General features: G+C 45.1%; 1 protein-coding gene across 3 annotated transcripts in view; it reads right to left on the bottom strand.

The window, feature by feature from the left end:
* Window positions 1-23,899, bottom strand: part of LOC308096679 (NEDD8-activating enzyme E1 catalytic subunit) — a 74,992-nt gene that overhangs the window by 33,776 nt on the left and 17,317 nt on the right. For 2 of the 3 annotated variants that reach the window (XM_080444090.1, XM_080444092.1), the window contains exons 9-12: window positions 23,546-23,701; window positions 22,501-22,603; window positions 19,838-19,951; window positions 17,189-17,242 (exon numbers count right to left, since the gene is read on the bottom strand). In XM_080444090.1, coding sequence (XP_080300216.1) covers window positions 17,189-17,242; window positions 19,838-19,951; window positions 22,501-22,603; window positions 23,546-23,701 — 427 coding nt within the window. The remainder of the gene's footprint in view (window positions 1-17,188; window positions 17,243-19,837; window positions 19,952-22,500; window positions 22,604-23,545; window positions 23,702-23,899) is intronic. The other variant, XM_080444091.1, reaches the window with a different exon arrangement.

Genomic DNA, 23,899 nt, shown 5'->3' with positions numbered 1-23,899 from the left:
CTATTAGAGCTTAAAACAGCCTATTAGAGACCAGTAGAGTCTAGTACAGTACAGTACAGTACAGTACAGCCTAGTGCACCCAAGACTAGTATAGTCCAGCCTGTTGGGAGAACAGAGTAGTGGAGGTTGGTATAGGCAATACTAGCATGGAACAGGCTGGACTAGGCTAGACTAGAGTGTACTAGGCTGTACCAGACTCTAATACTCTCTATTAGGCTTTACTAGTCCCTTGTCAGCCCTTTAGATACTCAGACCATAGGGACTAAACACTGTGTACACGGGCCATAGCTTGTGTGTTCACGAGCAATAGTTTTGCAAGAGCCTTTGTAGGCCAAAGTAAAGTACTGGCTTCTATAGCCTAATAGAGCCCAGTAAAGCCTAGCAAAGCCTACTAGAGCTTAAAACAGCCTATTAGAGACCAGTAGAGTCTAGTACAGTACAGTACAGTACAGTACAGTACAGTACAGTACAGCCTAGTGCACCCAAGACTAGTATAGTCCAGCCTGTTGGGAGAACAGAGTAGTGGAGGTTGGTATAGGCAATACTAGCATGGAACAGGCTGGACTAGGCTAGACTAGAGTGTACTAGGCTGTACCAGACTCTAATACTCTCTATTAGGCTTTACTAGTCCCTTGTCAGCCCTTTAGATACTCAGACCATAGGGACTAAACACTGTGTACACGGGCCATAGCTTGTGTGTTCACGAGCAATAGTTTTGCAAGAGCCTTTGTAGGCCAAAGTAAAGTACTGGCTTCTATAGCCTAATAGAGCCCAGTAAAGCCTAGCAAAGCCTACTAGAGCTTAAAACAGCCTATTAGAGACCAGTAGAGTCTAGTACAGTACAGTACAGTACAGTACAGTACAGCCTAGTGCACCCAAGACTAGTATAGTCCAGCCTGTTGGGAGAACAGAGTAGTGGAGGTTGGTATAGGCTATACTAGCATGGAACAGGCTGGACTAGGCTAGACTAGAGTGTACTAGGCTGTACCAGACTCTAATACTCTCTATTAGGCTTTACTAGTCCCTTGTCAGCCCTTTAGATACTCAGACCATAGGGACTAAACACTGCGTACACGGGCCATAGCTTGTGTGTTCACGAGCAATAGTTTTGCAAGAGCCTTTGTAGGCCAAAGTAAAGTACTGGCTTCTATAGCCTAATAGAGCCCAGTAAAGCCTAGCAAAGCCTACTAGAGCTTAAAACAGCCTATTAGAGACCAGTAGAGTCTAGTACAGTACAGTACAGTACAGTACAGCCTAGTGCACCCAAGACTAGTATAGTCCAGCCTGTTGGGAGAACAGAGTAGTGGAGGTTGGTATAGGCTATACCAGCATGGAACAGGCTGGACTAGGCTAGACTAGAGTGTACTAGGCTCTACCAGACTCTAATACTCTCTATTAGGCTTTACTAGTCCCTTGTCAGCCCTTTAGATACTCAGACCATAGGGACTAAACACTGTGTACACGGGCCATAGCTTGTGTGTTCACGAGCAATAGTTTTGCAAGAGCCTTTGTAGGCCAAAGTAAAGTCCTGGCTTCTATAGCCTAATAGAGCCCAGTAAAGCCTAGCAAAGCCTACTAGAGCTTAAAACAGCCTATTAGAGACCAGTAGAGTCTAGTACAGTACAGTACAGTACAGTACAGTACAGTACAGTACAGTACAGTACAGTACAGTACAGTACAGTACAGTACAGTACAGTACAGTACAGCCTAGTGCACCCAAGACTAGTATAGTCCAGCCTGTTGGGAGAACAGAGTAGTGGAGGTTGGTATAGGCTATACTAGCATGGAACAGGCTGGACTAGGCTAGACTAGAGTGTACTAGGCTGTACCAGACTCTAATACTCTCTATTAGGCTTTACTAGTCCCTTGTCAGCCCTTTAGATACTCAGACCATAGGGACTAAACACTGCGTACACGGGCCATAGCTTGTGTGTTCACGAGCAATAGTTTTGCAAGAGCCTTTGTAGGTCAAAGTAAAGTACTGGCTTCTATAGCCTAATAGAGCCCAGTAAAGCCTAGCAAAGCCTACTAGAGCTTAAAACAGCCTATTAGAGACCAGTAGAGTCTAGTACAGTACAGTACAGTACAGCCTAGTGCACCCAAGACTAGTATAGTCCAGCCTGTTGGGAGAACAGAGTAGTGGAGGTTGGTATAGGCTATACTAGCATGGAACAGGCTGGACTAGGCTAGACTAGAGTGTACTAGGCTGTACCAGACTCTAATACTCTCTATTAGGCTTTACTAGTCCCTTGTCAGCCCTTTAGATACTCAGACCATAGGGACTAAACACTGTGTACACGGGCCATAGCTTGTGTGTTCACGAGCAATAGTTTTGCAAGAGCCTTTGTAGGCCAAAGTAAAGTACTGGCTTCTATAGCCTAATAGAGCCCAGTAAAGCCTAGCAAAGCCTACTAGAGCTTAAAACAGCCTATTAGAGACCAGTAGAGTCTAGTACAGTACAGTACAGTACAGCCTAGTGCACCCAAGACTAATATAGTCCAGCCTGTTGGGAGAACAGAGTAGTGGAGGTTGGTATAGGCTATACTAGCATGGAACAGGCTGGACTAGGCTAGACTACAGTGTACTAGGCTGTACCAGACTCTAATACTCTCTATTAGGCTTTACTAGTCCCTTGTCAGCCCTTTAGATACTCAGACCATAGGGACTAAACACTGTGTACACGGGCCATAGCTTGTGTGTTCACAAGCAATAGTTTTGCAAGAGCCTTTGTAGGCCAAAGTAAAGTACTGGCTTCTATAGCCTAATAGAGCCCAGTAAAGCCTAGCAAAGCCTACTAGAGCTTAAAACAGCCTATTAGAGACCAGTAGAGTCTAGTACAGTACAGTACAGTACAGCCTAGTGCACCCAAGACTAGTATAGTCCAGCCTGTTGGGAGAACAGAGTAGTGGAGGTTGGTATAGGCTATACTAGCATGGAACAGGCTGGACTAGGCTAGACTAGAGTGTACTAGGCTGTACCAGACTCTAATACTCTCTATTAGGCTTTACTAGTCCCTTGTCAGCCCTTTAGATACTCAGACCATAGGGACTAAACACTGTGTACATGGGCCATAGCTTGTGTGTTCACGAGCAATAGTTTTGCAAGAGCCTTTGTAGGCCAAAGTAAAGTACTGGCTTCTATAGCCTAATAGAGCCCAGTAAAGCCTAGCAAAGCCTACTAGAGCTTAAAACAGCCTATTAGAGACCAGTAGAGTCTAGTACAGTACAGTACAGTACAGCCTAGTGCACCCAAGACTAGTATAGTCCAGCCTGTTGGGAGAACAGAGTAGTGGAGGTTGGTATAGGCTATACTAGCATGGAACAGGCTGGACTAGGCTAGACTAGAGTGTACTAGGCTGTACCAGACTCTAATACTCTCTATTAGGCTTTACTAGTCCCTTGTCAGCCCTTTAGATACTCAGACCATAGGGACTAAACACTGCGTACACGGGCCATAGCTTGTGTGTTCACGAGCAATAGTTTTGCAAGAGCCTTTGTAGGTCAAAGTAAAGTACTGGCTTCTATAGCCTAATAGAGCCCAGTAAAGCCTAGCAAAGCCTACTAGAGCTTAAAACAGCCTATTAGAGACCAGTAGAGTCTAGTACAGTACAGTACAGTACAGCCTAGTGCACCCAAGACTAGTATAGTCCAGCCTGTTGGGAGAACAGAGTAGTGGAGGTTGGTATAGGCTATACTAGCATGGAACAGGCTGGACTAGGCTAGACTAGAGTGTACTAGGCTGTACCAGACTCTAATACTCTCTATTAGGCTTTACTAGTCCCTTGTCAGCCCTTTAGATACTCAGACCATAGGGACTAAACACTGTGTACACGGGCCATAGCTTGTGTGTTCACGAGCAATAGTTTTGCAAGAGCCTTTGTAGGCCAAAGTAAAGTACTGGCTTCTATAGCCTAATAGAGCCCAGTAAAGCCTAGCAAAGCCTACTAGAGCTTAAAACAGCCTATTAGAGACCAGTAGAGTCTAGTACAGTACAGTACAGTACAGCCTAGTGCACCCAAGACTAATATAGTCCAGCCTGTTGGGAGAACAGAGTAGTGGAGGTTGGTATAGGCTATACTAGCATGGAACAGGCTGGACTAGGCTAGACTACAGTGTACTAGGCTGTACCAGACTCTAATACTCTCTATTAGGCTTTACTAGTCCCTTGTCAGCCCTTTAGATACTCAGACCATAGGGACTAAACACTGTGTACACGGGCCATAGCTTGTGTGTTCACAAGCAATAGTTTTGCAAGAGCCTTTGTAGGCCAAAGTAAAGTACTGGCTTCTATAGCCTAATAGAGCCCAGTAAAGCCTAGCAAAGCCTACTAGAGCTTAAAACAGCCTATTAGAGACCAGTAGAGTCTAGTACAGTACAGTACAGTACAGCCTAGTGCACCCAAGACTAGTATAGTCCAGCCTGTTGGGAGAACAGAGTAGTGGAGGTTGGTATAGGCTATACTAGCATGGAACAGGCTGGACTAGGCTAGACTAGAGTGTACTAGGCTGTACCAGACTCTAATACTCTCTATTAGGCTTTACTAGTCCCTTGTCAGCCCTTTAGATACTCAGACCATAGGGACTAAACACTGTGTACATGGGCCATAGCTTGTGTGTTCACGAGCAATAGTTTTGCAAGAGCCTTTGTAGGCCAAAGTAAAGTACTGGCTTCTATAGCCTAATAGAGCCCAGTAAAGCCTAGCAAAGCCTACTAGAGCTTAAAACAGCCTATTAGAGACCAGTAGAGTCTAGTACAGTACAGTACAGTACAGCCTAGTGCACCCAAGACTAGTATAGTCCAGCCTGTTGGGAGAACAGAGTAGTGGAGGTTGGTATAGGCTATACTAGCATGGAACAGGCTGGACTAGGCTAGACTAGAGTGTACTAGGCTGTACCAGACTCTAATATTCTCTATTAGGCTTTACTAGTCCCTTGTCAGCCCTTTAGATACTCAGACCATAGGGACTAAACACTGTGTTCACGGGCCATAGCTTGTGTGTTCACGAGCAATAGTTTTGCAAGAGCCTTTGTAGGCCAAAGTAAAGTACTGGCTTCTATAGCCTAATAGAGCCCAGTAAAGCCTAGCAAAGCCTACTAGAGCTTAAAACAGCCTATTAGAGACCAGTAGAGTCTAGTACAGTACAGTACAGTACAGCCTAGTGCACCCAAGACTAGTATAGTCCAGCCTGTTGGGAGAACAGAGTAGTGGAGGTTGGTATAGGCTATACTAGCATGGAACAGGCTGGACTAGGCTAGACTAGAGTGTACTAGGCTGTACCAGACTCTAATACTCTCTATTAGGCTTTACTAGTCCCTTGTCAGCCCTTTAGATACTCAGACCATAGGGACTAAACACTGTGTACATGGGCCATAGCTTGTGTGTTCACGAGCAATAGTTTTGCAAGAGCCTTTGTAGGCCAAAGTAAAGTACTGGCTTCTATAGCCTAATAGAGCCCAGTAAAGCCTAGCAAAGCCTACTAGAGCTTAAAACAGCCTATTAGAGACCAGTAGAGTCTAGTACAGTACAGTACAGTACAGCCTAGTGCACCCAAGACTAGTATAGTCCAGCCTGTTGGGAGAACAGAGTAGTGGAGGTTGGTATAGGCTAAACTAGCATGGAACAGGCTGGACTAGGCTAGACTAGAGTGTACTAGGCTGTACCAGACTCTAATATTCTCTATTAGGCTTTACTAGTCCCTTGTCAGCCCTTTAGATACTCAGACCATAGGGACTAAACACTGTGTTCACGGGCCATAGCTTGTGTGTTCACGAGCAATAGTTTTGCAAGAGCCTTTGTAGGCCAAAGTAAAGTACTGGCTTCTATAGCCTAATAGAGCCCAGTAAAGCCTAGCAAAGCCTACTAGAGCTTAAAACAGCCTATTAGAGACCAGTAGAGTCTAGTACAGTACAGTACAGTACAGCCTAGTGCACCCAAGACTAGTATAGTCCAGCCTGTTGGGAGAACAGAGTAGTGGAGGTTGGTATAGGCTATACTAGCATGGAACAGGCTGGACTAGGCTAGACTAGAGTGTACTAGGCTGTACCAGACTCTAATACTCTCTATTAGGCTTTACTAGTCCCTTGTCAGCCCTTTAGATACTCAGACCATAGGGACTAAACACTGTGTACACGGGCCATAGCTTGTGTGTTCACGAGCAATAGTTTTGCAAGAGCCTTTGTAGGCCAAAGTAAAGTACTGGCTTCTATAGCCTAATAGAGCCCAGTAAAGCCTAGCAAAGCCTACTAGAGCTTAAAACAGCCTATTAGAGACCAGTAGAGTCTAGTACAGTACAGTACAGCCTAGTGCACCCAAGACTAGTATAGTCCAGCCTGTTGGGAGAACAGAGTAGTGGAGGTTGGTATAGGCTATACTAGCATGGAACAGGCTGGACTAGGCTAGACTAGAGTGTACTAGGCTGTACCAGACTCTAATACTGTCTATTAGGCTTTACTAGTCCCTTGTCAGCCCTTTAGATACTCAGACCATAGGGACTAAACACTGTGTACACGGGCCATAGCTTGTGTGTTCACGAGCAATAGTTTTGCAAGAGCCTTTGTAGGCCAAAGTAAAGTACTGGCTTCTATAGCCTAATAGAGCCCAGTAAAGCCTAGCAAAGCCTACTAGAGCTTAAAACAGCCTATTAGAGACCAGTAGAGTCTAGTACAGTACAGTACAGTACAGCCTAGTGCACCCAAGACTAGTATAGTCCAGCCTGTTGGGAGAACAGAGTAGGGGAGGTTGGTATAGGCTATACTAGCATGGAACAGGCTGGACTAGGCTAGACTAGAGTGTACTAGGCTGTACCAGACTCTAATACTCTCTATTAGGCTTTACTAGTCCCTTGTCAGCCCTTTAGATACTCAGACCATAGGGACTAAACACTGTGTACACGGGCCATAGCTTGTGTGTTCACGAGCAATAGTTTTGCAAGAGCCTTTGTAGGCCAAAGTAAAGTACTGGCTTCTATAGCCTAATAGAGCCCAGTAAAGCCTAGCAAAGCCTACTAGAGCTTAAAACAGCCTATTAGAGACCAGTAGAGTCTAGTACAGTACAGTAGAGTACAGCCTAGTGCACCCAAGACTAGTATAGTCCAGCCTGTTGGGAGAACAGAGTAGGGGAGGTTGGTATAGGCTATACTAGCATGGAACAGGCTGGACTAGGCTAGACTAGAGTGTACTAGGCTGTACCAGACTCTAATACTCTCTATTAGGCTTTACTAGTCCCTTGTCAGCCCTTTAGATACTCAGACCATAGGGACTAACCACTGTGTACACGGGCCATAGCTTGTGTGTTCACGAGCAATAGTTTTGCAAGAGCCTTTGTAGGCCAAAGTAAAGTACTGCCTTCTATAGCCTAATAGAGCCCAGTAAAGCCTAGCAAAGCCTACTAGAGCTTAAAACAGCCTATTAGAGACCAGTAGAGTCTAATACAGTACAGTACAGTACAGCCTAGTGCACCCAAGACTAGTATAGTCCAGCCTGTTGGGAGAACAGAGTAGTGGAGGTTGGTATAGGCTATACTAGCATGGAACAGGCTGGACTAGGCTAGACTAGAGTGTACTAGGCTGTACCAGACTCTAATACTCTCTATTAGGCTTTACTAGTCCCTTGTCAGCCCTTTAGATACTCAGACCATAGGGACTAAACACTGTGTACATGGGCCATAGCTTGTGTGTTCACGAGCAATAGTTTTGCAAGAGCCTTTGTAGGCCAAAGTAAAGTACTGGCTTCTATAGCCTAATAGAGCCCAGTAAAGCCTAGCAAAGCCTACTAGAGCTTAAAACAGCCTATTAGAGACCAGTAGAGTCTAGTACAGTACAGTACAGTACAGCCTAGTGCACCCAAGACTAGTATAGTCCAGCCTGTTGGGAGAACAGAGTAGTGGAGGTTGGTATAGGCTATACTAGCATGGAACAGGCTGGACTAGGCTAGACTAGAGTGTACTAGGCTGTACCAGACTCTAATACTCTCTATTAGGCTTTACTAGTCCCTTGTCAGCCCTTTAGATACTCAGACCATAGGGACTAAACACTGTGTACACGGGCCATAGCTTGTGTGTTCACGAGCAATAGTTTTGCAAGAGCCTTTGTAGGCCAAAGTAAAGTACTGGCTTCTATAGCCTAATAGAGCCCAGTAAAGCCTAGCAAAGCCTACTAGAGCTTAAAACAGCCTATTAGAGACCAGTAGAGTCTAGTACAGTACAGTACAGTACAGCCTAGTGCACCCAAGACTAGTATAGTCCAGCCTGTTGGGAGAACAGAGTAGTGGAGGTTGGTATAGGCTATACTAGCATGGAACAGGCTGGACTAGGCTAGACTAGAGTGTACTAGGCTGTACCAGACTCTAATACTCTCTATTAGGCTTTACTAGTCCCTTGTCAGCCCTTTAGATACTCAGACCATAGGGACTAAACACTGTGTACACGGGCCATAGCTTGTGTGTTCACGAGCAATAGTTTTGCAAGAGCCTTTGTAGGCCAAAGTAAAGTACTGGCTTCTATAGCCTAATAGAGCCCAGTAAAGCCTAGCAAAGCCTACTAGAGCTTAAAACAGCCTATTAGAGACCAGTAGAGTCTAGTACAGTACAGTACAGTACAGTACAGCCTAGTGCACCCAAGACTAGTATAGTCCAGCCTGTTGGGAGAACAGAGTAGTGGAGGTTGGTATAGGCTATACTAGCATGGAACAGGCTGGACTAGGCTAGACTAGAGTGTACTAGGCTGTACCAGACTCTAATACTCTCTATTAGGCTTTACTAGTCCCTTGTCAGCCCTTTAGATACTCAGACCATAGGGACTAAACACTGTGTACACGGGCCATAGCTTGTGTGTTCACGAGCAATAGTTTTGCAAGAGCCTTTGTAGGCCAAAGTAAAGTACTGGCTTCTATAGCCTAATAGAGCCCAGTAAAGCCTAGCAAAGCCTACTAGAGCTTGAAACAGCCTATTAGAGACCAGTAGAGTCTAGTACAGTACAGTACAGTACAGCCTAGTGCACCCAAGACTAGTATAGTCCAGCCTGTTGGGAGAACAGAGTAGTGGAGGTTGGTATAGGCTATACTAGCATGGAACAGGCTGGACTAGGCTAGACTAGAGTGTACTAGGCTGTACCAGACTCTAATACTCTCTATTAGGCTTTACTAGTCCCTTGTCAGCCCTTTAGATACTCAGACCATAGGGACTAAACACTGTGTACACGGGCCATAGCTTGTGTGTTCACGAGCAATAGTTTTGCAAGAGCCTATGTAGGCCAAAGTAAAGTACTGGCTTCTATAGCCTAATAGAGCCCAGTAAAGCCTAGCAAAGCCTACTAGAGCTTAAAACAGCCTATTAGAGACCAGTAGAGTCTAGTACAGTACAGTACAGTACAGCCTAGTGCACCCAAGACTAGTATAGTCCAGCCTGTTGGGAGAACAGAGTAGTGGAGGTTGGTATAGGCTATACTAGCATGGAACAGGCTGGACTAGGCTAGACTAGAGTGTACTAGGCTGTACCAGACTCTAATACTCTCTATTAGGCTTTACTAGTCCCTTGTCAGCCCTTTAGATACTCAGACCATAGGGACTAAACACTGTGTACACGGGCCATAGCTTGTGTGTTCACGAGCAATAGTTTTGCAAGAGCCTTTGTAGGCCAAAGTAAAGTACTGGCTTCTATAGCCTAATAGAGCCCAGTAAAGCCTAGCAAAGCCTACTAGAGCTTAAAACAGCCTATTAGAGACCAGTAGAGTCTAGTACAGTACAGTACAGTACAGTACAGCCTAGTGCACCCAAGACTAGTATAGTCCAGCCTGTTGGGAGAACAGAGTAGTGGAGGTTGGTATAGGCTATACTAGCATGGAACAGGCTGGACTAGGCTAGACTAGAGTGTACTAGGCTGTACCAGACTCTAATACTCTCTATTAGGCTTTACTAGTCCCTTGTCAGCCCTTTAGATACTCAGACCATAGGGACTAAACACTGCGTACACGGGCCATAGCTTGTGTGTTCACGAGCAATAGTTTTGCAAGAGCCTTTGTAGGCCAAAGTAAAGTACTGGCTTCTATAGCCTAATAGAGCCCAGTAAAGCCTAGCAAAGCCTACTAGAGCTTAAAACAGCCTATTAGAGACCAGTAGAGTCTAGTACAGTACAGTACAGTACAGTACAGCCTAGTGCACCCAAGACTAGTATAGTCCAGCCTGTTGGGAGAACAGAGTAGTGGAGGTTGGTATAGGCTATACCAGCATGGAACAGGCTGGACTAGGCTAGACTAGAGTGTACTAGGCTCTACCAGACTCTAATACTCTCTATTAGGCTTTACTAGTCCCTTGTCAGCCCTTTAGATACTCAGACCATAGGGACTAAACACTGTGTACACGGGCCATAGCTTGTGTGTTCACGAGCAATAGTTTTGCAAGAGCCTTTGTAGGCCAAAGTAAAGTCCTGGCTTCTATAGCCTAATAGAGCCCAGTAAAGCCTAGCAAAGCCTACTAGAGCTTAAAACAGCCTATTAGAGACCAGTAGAGTCTAGTACAGTACAGTACAGTACAGCCTAGTGCACCCAAGACTAGTATAGTCCAGCCTGTTGGGAGAACAGAGTAGTGGAGGTTGGTATAGGCTATACTAGCATGGAACAGGCTGGACTAGGCTAGACTAGAGTGTACTAGGCTGTACCAGACTCTAATACTCTCTATTAGGCTTTACTAGTCCCTTGTCAGCCCTTTAGATACTCAGACCATAGGGACTAAACACTGCGTACACGGGCCATAGCTTGTGTGTTCACGAGCAATAGTTTTGCAAGAGCCTTTGTAGGCCAAAGTAAAGTACTGGCTTCTATAGCCTAATAGAGCCCAGTAAAGCCTAGCAAAGCCTACTAGAGCTTAAAACAGCCTATTAGAGACCAGTAGAGTCTAGCACAGTACAGTACAGTACAGCCTAGTGCACCCAAGACTAGTATAGTCCAGCCTGTTGGGAGAACAGAGTAGTGGAGGTTGGTATAGGCTATACTAGCATGGAACAGGCTGGACTAGGCTAGACTAGAGTGTACTAGGCTGTACCAGACTCTAATACTCTCTATTAGGCTTTACTAGTCCCTTGTCAGCCCTTTAGATACTCAGACCATAGGGACTAAACACTGTGTACACGGGCCATAGCTTGTGTGTTCACGAGCAATAGTTTTGCAAGAGCCTTTGTAGGCCAAAGTAAAGTACTGGCTTCTATAGCCTAATAGAGCCCAGTAAAGCCTAGCAAAGCCTACTAGAGCTTAAAACAGCCTATTAGAGACCAGTAGAGTCTAGTACAGTACAGTACAGTACAGCCTAGTGCACCCAAGACTAATATAGTCCAGCCTGTTGGGAGAACAGAGTAGTGGAGGTTGGTATAGGCTATACTAGCATGGAACAGGCTGGACTAGGCTAGACTACAGTGTACTAGGCTGTACCAGACTCTAATACTCTCTATTAGGCTTTACTAGTCCCTTGTCAGCCCTTTAGATACTCAGACCATAGGGACTAAACACTGTGTACACGGGCCATAGCTTGTGTGTTCACAAGCAATAGTTTTGCAAGAGCCTTTGTAGGCCAAAGTAAAGTACTGGCTTCTATAGCCTAATAGAGCCCAGTAAAGCCTAGCAAAGCCTACTAGAGCTTAAAACAGCCTATTAGAGACCAGTAGAGTCTAGTACAGTACAGTACAGTACAGCCTAGTGCACCCAAGACTAGTATAGTCCAGCCTGTTGGGAGAACAGAGTAGTGGAGGTTGGTATAGGCTATACTAGCATGGAACAGGCTGGACTAGGCTAGACTAGAGTGTACTAGGCTGTACCAGACTCTAATACTCTCTATTAGGCTTTACTAGTCCCTTGTCAGCCCTTTAGATACTCAGACCATAGGGACTAAACACTGTGTACACGGGCCATAGCTTGTGTGTTCACGAGCAATAGTTTTGCAAGAGCCTTTGTAGGCCAAAGTAAAGTACTGGCTTCTATAGCCTAATAGAGCCCAGTAAAGCCTAGCAAAGCCTACTAGAGCTTAAAACAGCCTATTAGAGACCAGTAGAGTCTAGTACAGTACAGTACAGCCTAGTACATCCAAGACTAGTCCAGCCTTTTGGGAGAACAGACTAGGGGAGGGTGGTATAGGCTATACTAGCATGGAACAGGCTGGACTAGGCTAGACTAGGTTGTACTAGGCTGTACCAGACTCTAATACTCTTTATTAGGCTTTACTAGTCCCTTGTCAGCCCTGTAGATACTCAGACCATAGGGACTAACCACTGTGTACACGGGCCATAGCTTGTGTGTGCACGAGCAATAGTTTTGCATGTACCTTTGTAGGCCAAAGTAAATTACTGCCTTCTATAGCCTAATAGAGCCCAGTACAGCCTAGCAAAGCCTACTAGAGCTTAAAACAGCCTATTAGAGACCAGTAGAGTCTAGTACAGTAAAGCCTAGTACACCCAGTTCTAGCTTAGTCCAGCCTTTTGATGGAACAGACATGGGGAGGGCAATATAGGCTCTACTAGCATGGAACAGACTGGACTAGTTAAGACTAGGTTGTACTAGGCTCTACTAGGCTCTATTAGGTTGTACTAGGCTGTACTAGGCTGGACTAGGCTGTAATAGGCTGGACTAAGCTGTAATAGGCTGGACTAGGCTTTAATAGGCGGGACTAAGCTGGACTAGGCTTGAATAGGTTGGACTAGGCTTTAATAGGCTGGACTAGGCCATAATAGGTGGGACTAGGCTGGACTAGGCTGTAATAGGCTATAATAGGCTGTACTAGGATGTACTAGGCTGGAACAGCCTGTAATAGGTTGGACTAGGCTGGACTAGGCCGGACTAGGCTGGACTAGGCTGTACTAGATTGTAATAGGCTGGACTAGGTTGGGCTATGCTGGACTAGGCTGTAAAAGGCTGGACTAGGCTATAATAGGCTGGACTAGGCTGGACTAGGCTGTAATAGGCTGGACTAGGCTGTAATAGGCTGGACTAGGCTGTAATAGGCTGGACTAGGCTGGACTAGGTTATAATAGGCTGGACTAGGCTGGACTAGGCTGTACTAGGCTGGACTAGGCTGTACTAGGCGGGACTAGGCGGGAATTGGCGAGAAACAGCGTCCCGGGAGGTCACATGATGGTAAACGCCATTTACCATAGCATTGTATTGGAGGTGTACACAATGTACACAGCTCATAGTTCTAATAGTAGGCTGTTTCCCATAGTACAGTGTGGGAGGTGTACACAGTTCACTTCTAATAGTTTTGGCTCATATTCTGCCACCCTGCCACCCACCCTGTGGAATTATGCTTGAACTGCAAGATAGGACCCTAAAACGTAAACAAAGGGAAAAACATCCGTGTGGGTAATCCGTAAGACCGATGGGCGAACAAGTGGTGTTCACGCGCAGAGGGGGGCCCAGAGGACATGTAGAGTCCGCCCCCTGAATTTTCACGCCCCCACAGGCCGCAGAGTGGGGCCTGGAAATTTGGACTGTTCACCGGCCATAGCCGCTATGGCCGGTGAACACAAAAACCTATAAATGTAATAATAATAATAATAATAATAATAATTTATTCATACATTCTAGTATGTAAATCCCACAGTGTTTCCAAAACCCTTTTCTGTGATCAGGGCCTACTTGAAAAGCTTGAAAGCGTTTACTTTATATAATAATAATATAATGATGATAATAATAATGATTATGATAATAACTAGAAGTCTAGCGTGACATAGCGCCCACTTTACAGCGCAGATCCACTTCACAGCCACCTCACAGTGAGAGAGAGAACATTTTGTAAAAGTAGTTTAAAAGTAGTGTAAAAGTTGCTTATAATCAGTGGACATGGCACCACTGCTTATAATTAGCATACATGGCAACAGTGGAGTGCACGCTTGTTTCTGTCTCTCTCTCTCTCTCCCTCTCTCATCGTTTCTGTCTCTCTCTCTCTCCCCCTCTCTCATTGTTTCTGTCTGTCTCTCTCTCTCTCCCCCTCTCATTGTTTCTGTCTGTCTCTCTCCCCCTCTCTCATTGTTTCTGTCTGTCTCTCTCTCTCCCCCTCTCTCATTGTTTCTGTCTCTCTCTCTCTCCCCCTCTCTCATTGTTTCTGTCTCTCTCTCTCTCCCCCTCTCTCATTGTTTCTGTCTGTCTCTCTCTCTCCCCCTCTCTCATTGTTTCTGTCTCTCTCTCTCTCTCTCCCTCTCTCATTGTTTCTATCTCTCTCTCTCCCCCTCTCTCATTGTTTCTGTCTCTCTCTCTCTCCCCCTCTCTCATTGTTTCTGTCTCTCTCTCTCTCCCCCTCTCTCATTGTTTCTGTCTCTCTCTCTCTCCCCCTCTCTCATTGTTTCTGTCTGTCTCTCTCTCTCCCCCTCTCTCATTGTTTCTGTCTCTCTCTCTCTCTCTCCCTCTCTCATTGTTTCTGTCTATCTCTCTCTCTCTCTCTCATCGTTTCCAAAACAAGTGTTTTTTTCACAGTAAATGTCAGAAGTGAAAGAGAAGTGTGAGTTTATGACTTCTCACACACAAACAGCTCTGCTGAGTGAGGCACACAGCTCTGTTCATAAACCATTAACTCAGGACTTAAGTTGAATATGAGCGGATGGTAGGAATACATGGACCACGGGTCCATTTGGTTCCATCTCTACAAAATGGATGAGGGGGGGGGGGTCGCCAAAATAAATCCCTCATAATATGGGGTTGTGGTCTAAAAAGGTTTGAGAAGCCCTGTGATAGAGAGAAACCTTTTGTAAATGGTAAATGGTAAATGGTGCATTTATATAGCGCTTCTATCCGAAGCGCTTTACATTGATTGTGCCATTAACCCATTCACACACACATTCATACACCGATGGAGGAGGAAACCATGCAAGGCACCAACCTGCTCATCGGGAGCAATTAGGGGTTCAGCATCTTGCTCAAGGACACTTCGACACTAACTCTAGGGGAGCGCCCCAGCCCGGGATCGAACTGGGAACCTTGCGGTTTTCCAGTTCACTCTACCCGGCCACTCTACCCCTGAGCCACTGCCGCTTTTGTCACGTCTCTCTCTCCATCACCCTCTCTCACACACACACACACACACTCTCCCCCCCCTCTCTCTCTCTGTCTCGGTCTCGGTCTCTCTCTCTCTCTGTCTCTGTCGCTTTCCTCCTCCGTCTCTCTGTCTCTGTCCAGAGCCTTGGGTCTCTCTCTGTCTCTCTGTCCAGATCCTTGGGTGTGTCTCTGTCTCTCTCTCTCTGTCTCTCTCTCTCTGTCTCTCTCCAGAGCATTGGGTGTGTCTCTGTCTCTGTGTCTCTGTGTCTCTGTGTCTCTCTGCTGGTCTCTGTGTCTCTGTGTCTCTCTGCTGGTCTCTGTGTCTCTCTGCTGGTCTCTGTGTCTCTGTGTCTCTCTGCTGGTCTCTGTGTCTCTGTGTCTCTCTGCTGGTCTCTGTGTCTCTCTGCTGGTCTCTGTGTCTCTGTGTCTCTCTGCTGGTCTCTGTGTCTCTCTGCTGGTCTCTGTGTCTCTCTGCTGGTCTCTGTGTCTCTGTGTCTCTCTGCTGGTCTCTGTGTCTCTCTGCTGGTCTCTGTGTCTCTGTGTCTCTCTGCTGGTCTCTGTGTCTCTCTGCTGGTCTCTGTGTCTCTGTGTCTCTCTGCTGGTCTCTGTGTCTCTCTGCTGGTCTCTGTGTCTCTGTGTCTCTCTGCTGGTCTCTGTGTCTCTGTGTCTCTCTGCTGGTCTCTGTGTCTCTCTGCTGGTCTCTGTGTCTCTCTGCTGGTCTCTGTGTCTCTGTGTCTCTCTGCTGGTCTCTGTGTCTCTGTGTCTCTCTGTCTCTGTGTCTCTGTGTCTCTCTGTGTCTCTGTGTCTCTGTGTCTCTGTGTCTCTGTGTCTCTCTGCTGGTCTCTGTGTCTCTGTGTCTCTCTGCTGGTCTCTGTGTCTCTCTGCTGGTCTCTGTGTCTCTGTGTCTCTCTGCTGGTCTCTGTGTCTCTCTGCTGGTCTCTGTGTCTCTGTGTCTCTCTGCTGGTCTCTGTGTCTCTCTGCTGGTCTCTGTGTCTCTGTGTCTCTCTGCTGGTCTCTGTGTCTCTCTGCTGGTCTCTGTGTCTCTCTGCTGGTCTCTGTGTCTCTGTGTCTCTCTGCTGGTCTCTGTGTCTCTCTGCTGGTCTCTGTGTCTCTGTGTCTCTCTGCTGGTCTCTGTGTCTCTCTGCTGGTCTCTGTGTCTCTGTGTCTCTCTGCTGGTCTCTGTGTCTCTCTGCTGGTCTCTGTGTCTCTGTGTCTCTGTGTCTCTCTGCTGGTCTCTGTGTCTCTCTGCTGGTCTCTGTGTCTCTCTGCTGGTCTCTGTGTCTCTGTGTCTCTCTGCTGGTCTCTGTGTCTCTGTGTCTCTGTGTCTCTCTGTCTCTGTGTCTCTGTGTCTCTCTGTGTCTCTGTGTCTCTGTGTCTCTGTGTCTCTGTGTCTCTCTGCTGGTCTCTGTGTCTCTCTGCTGGTCTCTGTGTCTCTCTGCTGGTCTCTGTGTCTCTGTGTCTCTCTGCTGGTCTCTGTGTCTCTGTGTCTCTGTGTCTCTCTGTCTCTGTGTCTCTGTGTCTCTCTGCTGGTCTCTGTGTCTCTGTGTCTCTGTGTCTCTCTGCTGGTCTCGTCTCTGACAGGCTGTGCTGTTTGTTGTGTGCAGTGAGTAAAAGGGGGAGGGGCTACTGGCAGCAGATCTGCAAGGCAACAACGCGTCGACCTTGTTAGCTTTTAGATCTTTGTCTCCTATAGAAGACGTGTCTCTAGATGAGGACAGACCATAATAATGTCTTTGTCTCCTATAGAAGACGTGTCTCTAGATGAGGACAGACCAAAAGATGGTGATGATTTTGACGTTGCACTGCCTGAGGAAGTGATTTGGGTCATACTGCGTTTCATATTAATCGTATATTGTGCAAGTACAGTAACGGGATTGGAAGCAGCCGGTGTTACAGGCAGAATATTGAGGATTTTTTGTGGAAAGTGTTTTTTGTGGAAGGCTCGTTTACTTCCTGTTTAATTCCTGTGGGAAAATGGCATATATATATATATATATATATATACATATATCTCTCTCTGTTCCTCTTGCTTTATGGCAAAAACAAGCCTCTACTGGCCACAGCCAGTACTACACTCTACTGGCCACAGCCAGAATAGAATAGAATCAGTGTTTTCTGATGATAGAATAGAATAGAATAGAATAGAATCAGTGTGTTTTATGATGATACAATAGAATCTTTCCTACCAGCGATCACTGCGTTGGTTGAAGCCACTGCAGGGATGATGCGCTTCACCACTCCTGTAAAACAATAAAGCACATGAATTAATAACTTCATTCATTCATTAACACGTCAGCTTGTAGATCGGCTACTTTCGTCTCACAGTTAAGTATAAATCAGGCATTATGACACCATCAAGGCAGCGACAAAATACATTTAGTCGACTAAAATACACTGTAGATTTAGTCGACTAAAACTAGACTAAAAGTACAACATTTCAGATGACTAAGATGTGACTCAAACTAAATGGAATTTTATTCTAAAGACTGAATAAAACTACATCAAATTTGCTGTCAAAGTTAAAGTACAATTTAGCTGATTTTGCACCCAAACCCTATTTGAATGAAGTTGAGGACATAATAAAACATGATGTTGTTGTGTTTTCATATTTGGAACATGATTTTGGCGACTGTGACATCACGGTACAGACTGTGACATCACGGTACAGACTGTGACATCACGGTACAGACTGTGACATCACGGTACAGAATGTGAAATCACGGTACAGACTGTGACATCACGGTACAGAATGTGAAATCACGGTACAGACTGTGACATCACGGTACAGACTGTGACATCACGGTACAGACTGTGACATCACGGTACAGACTGTGACATCACGGTACAGACTGTGACATCACGGTACAGACTGTGACATCACGGTACAGACTGTGACATCACGGTACAGACTGTGACATCACGGTACAGACTGTGACATCACGGTACAGACTGTGACATCACGGTACAGACTGTGAGCAACTCAATGCAAGTGGGTGGGAGGGGATTTCCCTCTCTATTATGTTTAACTCTATGGTCTCTCAGCACCGCCACGATGAATTCTAGCCAATAAAGAATTCTAGCCAATAAAGAATTCTAGCCAATAATAGAGCGAGGGTGTGTGCTTTATCTATTCTAGACGTTCGTTCATAAACATGAACAATGCCATAAACACACGATGAATGCACCATTTTTATTACAACATGTATAATAAACCTACATTACATTACATTACATTACATTACATTACATTACATTACATTACATCACTCATTGTCCAGCAGCTTCAGGTATCAATCTTTTTTGATCTCTGAAGTTGATTCATTAATAATAATAAAGTTTTGAACCTTGTATGAGTCTATTCATTAATAATAATTAAGTTTTGAACCTTGTGTGAGTCTATTCATTGATAATAATAAAGTTTTGAACCTTGTGTGAGTCTATTCATTAATAATAATTAAGTTTTGAACCTTGTGTGAGTCTATTCTCCTACTCCTTGACTTAACCGCTGCTTTTGATACGATTGATCACACAATTCTACTACAACGCATGGAGTACTGGATTGGTTTGTCAGGCACAGCCTTGTCTTGGTTTTACTCTTACCTAAAAGGCAGAAGCTATTTTGTCAGTCTAGCTAACTTTGACTCAGACAAACACAACATCTGTTCTGGTATTCCACAGGGCTCAATTCTGGGTCCCTTATTGTTCTCCCTGTATATACTAGTGCTGGGAGAACTCATCGCCGATCACGGAGTGAACTTCCATTTCTATGCTGATGATACCCAGCTGTATCTTTCAGTAGCTCCAGACGACCCCTGCGCTCTAGACCCATTGTTGACCTGTCTGTCCAGTATAAAATGCTGGATGAGTGAGAACTTTCTTAAGCTAAATGAGGATAAAACAGAAGTTCTCATAATTGGCTCCAGTGAGCAGAGAGAATCAATAACAAGTAGACTTGGTAACCTGGCTGTAGAAAGTAACACCACAGTAAAGAACCTGGGGGTTATTATCGATTCTGAATTGAATTTTAATACACACATTAATCATGTCACCAAGATTGCTTTCTTTCATCTTAGAAATATTGCGCGAATTAGAGACTATCTGTCGTTAGACGATGCAAAAACGTTGATCCACGCTTTTGTTTTCTCTCGGCTTGATTACTGCAACGCACTCTACTCTGGCCTGCCAAAGAAAACAACTGACAGATTACAACTTGTTCAAAATGCGGCAGCCAGAATTTTAACTAAAACTAGGATGAGAGAACATATCAGTATCAGTATATCATAGTTCTAGCTTCACTACACTGGCTCCCGGTTGTTTTTAGGATTGATTTTAAAATTATTTTAATAGTTTATAAAGCTCTAAATGGTCTGGCACCTTTCTACCTCTCTGACTGCCTAGAGAGATATGTTCCAAACCGGGCCCTCAGGTCTTCAAGTGCTGACCTGCTCGAGGTGCCTACAATGACATATAAAAAATACGGTGAAGCAGCATTCTGCTTTTACGGACCGACAGTGTGGAATAAACTCCCATTACACTTAAGACAGGCAGCCTCTGTCGATAGCTTTAAAGCACAGCTCAAGACCTATTACTTCACTCTTGCTTTTAGCTGATTCTTTGGTTGATTTTTAATTCCTCACTGTATTCCCTATTTTAATGTTGTTTTATGCCTTTGCTTTTATTTTATTTTATTTTATTTGCTTTATTGTTAAATTGGTTCTAACTGTAATTGTATTGTTGCTCTGTAAAGCACTTTGAGCTGCATTTCATGTCATGAAAGGTGCTATACAAATAAAGTGTATTATTATTATTATTATTCACTAATTATAATTTTGAACCTTGTGTGAGTCTGTAGGTGATTCCAGTGATGTTAAACTGAGCAGCTCTCTCCACAGCCTTCTGGAAAACCCACTGGATGTGTTCTGGACTGTCCCCGTCTAGAGACACGTCTTCTATAGGAGACAAAGACATTATTATGGTCTGTCCTCGTCTAGAGACACGTCTTCTATAGGAGACAAAGACATTATTATGGTCGGTCCTCATCTAGAGACACGTCTTCTATAGGAGACAAAGACATTATTATGGTCTGTCCTCATCTAGAGACACGTCTTCTATAGGAGACAAAGACATTATTATGGTCTGTCCTCATCTAGAGACACGTCTTCTATAGGAGACAAAGACATTATTATGGTCTGTCCTCATCTAGAGACACGTCTTCTATAGGAGACAAAGACATTATTATGGTCTGTCCTCATCTAGAGACACGTCTTCTATAAGAGACAAAGACATTATTATGGTCTGTCCTCATCTAGAGACACGTCTTCTATAGGAGACAAAGACATTATTATGGTCTGTCCTCATCTAGAGACACGTCTTCTATAGGAGACAAAGACATTATTATGGTCTGTCCTCATCTAGAGACACGTCTTCTATAAGAGACAAAGACATTATTATGGTCTGTCCTCATCTAGAGACACGTCTTCTATAAGAGACAAATACATTATTATGGTCTGTCCTCATCTAGAGACACGTCTTCTATAAGAGACAAAGACATTATTATGGTCTGTCCTCATCTAGAGACACGTCTTCTATAGGAGACAAAGACATTATTATGGTCTGTCCTCATCTAGAGACACGTCTTCTATAGGAGACAAAGACATTATTATGGTCTGTCCTCATCTAGAGACACGTCTTCTATAAGACAAAGACATTATTATGGTCTGTCCTCATCTAGAGACACGTCTTCTATAGGAGACAAAGACATTATTATGGTCTGTCCTCATCTAGAGACACGTCTTCTATAGGAGACAAAGACATTATTATGGTCTGTCCTCATCTAGAGACACGTCTTCTATAGGAGACAAAGACATTATTATGGTCTGTCCTCATCTAGAGACACGTCTTCTATAGGAGACAAAGACATTATTATGGTCTGTCCTCATCTAGAGACACGTCTTCTATAAGAGACAAAGACATTATTATGGTCTGTCCTCATCTAGAGACACGTCTTCTATAGGAGACAAAGACATTATTATGGTCTGTCCTCATCTAGAGACACGTCTTCTATAGGAGACAAAGACATTATTATGGTCTGTCCTCATCTAGAGACACGTCTTCTATAGGAGACAAAGACATTATTATGGTCTGTCCTCATCTAGAGACACGTCTTCTATAGGAGACAAAGACATTATTATGGTCTGTCCTCATCTAGAGACACGTCTTCTATAGGAGACAAAGACATTATTATGGTCTGTCCTCATCTAGAGACACGTCTTCTATAAGACAAAGACATTATTATGGTCTGTCCTCATCTAGAGACACGTCTTCTATAAGAGACAAAGACATTATTATGGTCTGTCCTCATCTAGAGACACGTCTTCTATAGGAGACAAAGACATTATTATGGTCTGTCCTCATCTAGAGACACGTCTTCTATAGGAGACAAAGACATTATTATGGTCTGTCCTCATCTAGAGACACGTCTTCTATAGGAGACAAAGACATTATTATGGTCTGTCCTCATCTAGAGACACGTCTTCTATAGGAGACAAAGACATTATTATGGTCTGTCCTCATCTAGAGACACGTCTTCTATAAGACAAAGACATTATTATGGTCTGTCCTCATCTAGAGACACGTCTTCTATAAGAGACAAAGACATTATTATGGTCTGTCCTCATCTAGAGACACGTCTTCTATAGGAGACAAAGACATTATTATGGTCTGTCCTCATCTAGAGACACGTCTTCTATAAGAGACAAAGACATTATTAGGTCTCCTCTTTGTGGAGGTGTGTGCCTGGCACCTGAGCATGGGACCTGTAACTTTGTTGAGTGTGTGTGTATGTGTATGTGTGTGTGTGTGTGTGTGTGTGTGTGTGTGTGTGTGTGTGTGTGTGTGTGTGTGTGTGTGTGTGTGTGTGTCTCTCTCTCCAAGCAGCACCCATGGACAGATGCCACATTTGTCCCTTCAGGATAAGACCCATGGTGCAACAGGGCAAGTAGAAGCTGGTGTTCCGTTATGCAGAGAACAGCATTACTTGATGTTAGACCTGGTTCCTTTTACACACTTCAGTGAGAAGTGTGTAAAAGCCTGGTGAGACAGTGAGACTGGTGAAGACACACCGCCAAGTGGCCGTCCCAGGAAGATGTTCCTCACCCTATACCTTCACTAAGGAACCATAGGCTTAGGCGTAGATTTACAGGCAAGTTTTGCACAACGGAACCACAGACTGTCAGAGTGACAGAACCCATGCTCAGGTGCCAGTCACACACCTCAGCCAGACTGCCAGAAGGGGAGAAATAATCAACCAAAGTCAAGTTTCCAAACTTTCTTTGTGGAGTTTTATATAATGGTTCACTATGTAGTGTGTACTGTAATATCATCAGCATACCTCCTAACGTATGGTACAATATGTAGTGTGTACTGTAATATCATCAGCATACCTCCTAACGTATGGTACAATATGTAGTGTGTACTGTAATATCATCAGCATAAATACCTCCAAAGGGCTTCTCTTTAGGCCACTGCAGCATCCTGGCGTATTCAACACAGTGTTCAGGCAGTCTGGGCATCGATGCGATGGTGCACATGGGAAAGTTTATCTGTGAACAGAAAGAAACAACAAGACAACACAGATTACAACTAAACTCTACTGAACCTACAGACTGCTTCATCCCGCTCGACTTCTGAACATTCACTCCCGCTACAGAAATGTATGAGCCGCTTAGTCCCAGGGTACCCTCCTACCTTAGGAGGCTACAGTCCTACCTGAGGAGGCTACAGTCCTACCTGAGGAGGCTACAGTCCTACCTGAGGAGGTACAGTCCTACCTGAGGAGGCTACAGTCCTACCTGAGGAGGCTACAGTCCTACCTGAGGAGGTTACAGTCCTACCTGAGGAGGTTACAGTCCTACCTGAGGAGGTTACAGTCCTACCTGAGGAGGCTACAGTCCTACCTGAGGAGGTTACAGTCCTACCTGAGGAGGTTACAGTCCTACCTGAGGAGGTTACAGTCCTACCTGAGGAGGTTACAGTCCTACCTGAGGAGGCTACAGTCCTACCTGAGGAGGTTACAGTCCTACCTGAGGAGGTTACAGTCCTACCTGAGGAGGCTACAGTCCTACCTGAGGAGGTTACAGTCCTACCTGAGGAGGTTACAGTCCTACCTGAGGAGGCTACAGTCCTACCTGAGGAGGCTACAGTCCTACCTGAGGAGGCTACAGTCCTACCTGAGGAGGCTAGAGTCCTACCTGAGGAGGTTACAGTCCTACCTGAGGAGGCTAGAGTCCTACCTGAGGAGGCTACAGTCCTACCTGAGGAGGTTACAGTCCTACCTGAGGAGGTTACAGTCCTACCTGAGGAGGCTACAGTCCTACCTGAGGAGGCTAGAGTCCTACCTGAGGAGGTTACAGTCCTACCTGAGGAGGTTACAGTCCTACCTGAGGAGGCTACAGTCCTACCTGAGGAGGCTAGAGTCCTACCTGAGGAGGTTACAGTCCTACCTGAGGAGGCTAGAGTCCTACCTGAGGAGGTTACAGTCCTACCTGAGGAGGGTACAGCTCCAGGGTACAGTCGATGCAGGCGGTCATGCCAGGCAGGATGACGCGGGCGTTTCCTTTGAAGCCCTCGGTTCCTCCATCGATCAGAGGAATGATGGAGGAGGGATCCACAACCCCGTCATCAAAGCTCAGCAGAGAGATCTACACAACACAGAGGATTCATAACTCAGCAGAGATCTACATTATCTCTCTTAACACCATATTATATTATCTCTCTTAACACCATAGAGCAGAGGTCTGCAACCTAAGGCTCTGGAGCCACACATGGCTCTTTAGCCCTTCCCTTGTGGCTCCCTGTAGCTTTAGAAAACATATGGAAATTAACAATGTTTTTTCTTT

This window comes from Gymnoscopelus braueri (assembly GCF_963280865.1).
Source record: "Gymnoscopelus braueri genome assembly, chromosome: 12".
Lineage (NCBI taxonomy): Eukaryota > Metazoa > Chordata > Actinopteri > Myctophiformes > Myctophidae > Gymnoscopelus > Gymnoscopelus braueri.
This window is presented reverse-complemented; position numbering and strand designations above follow the sequence as displayed.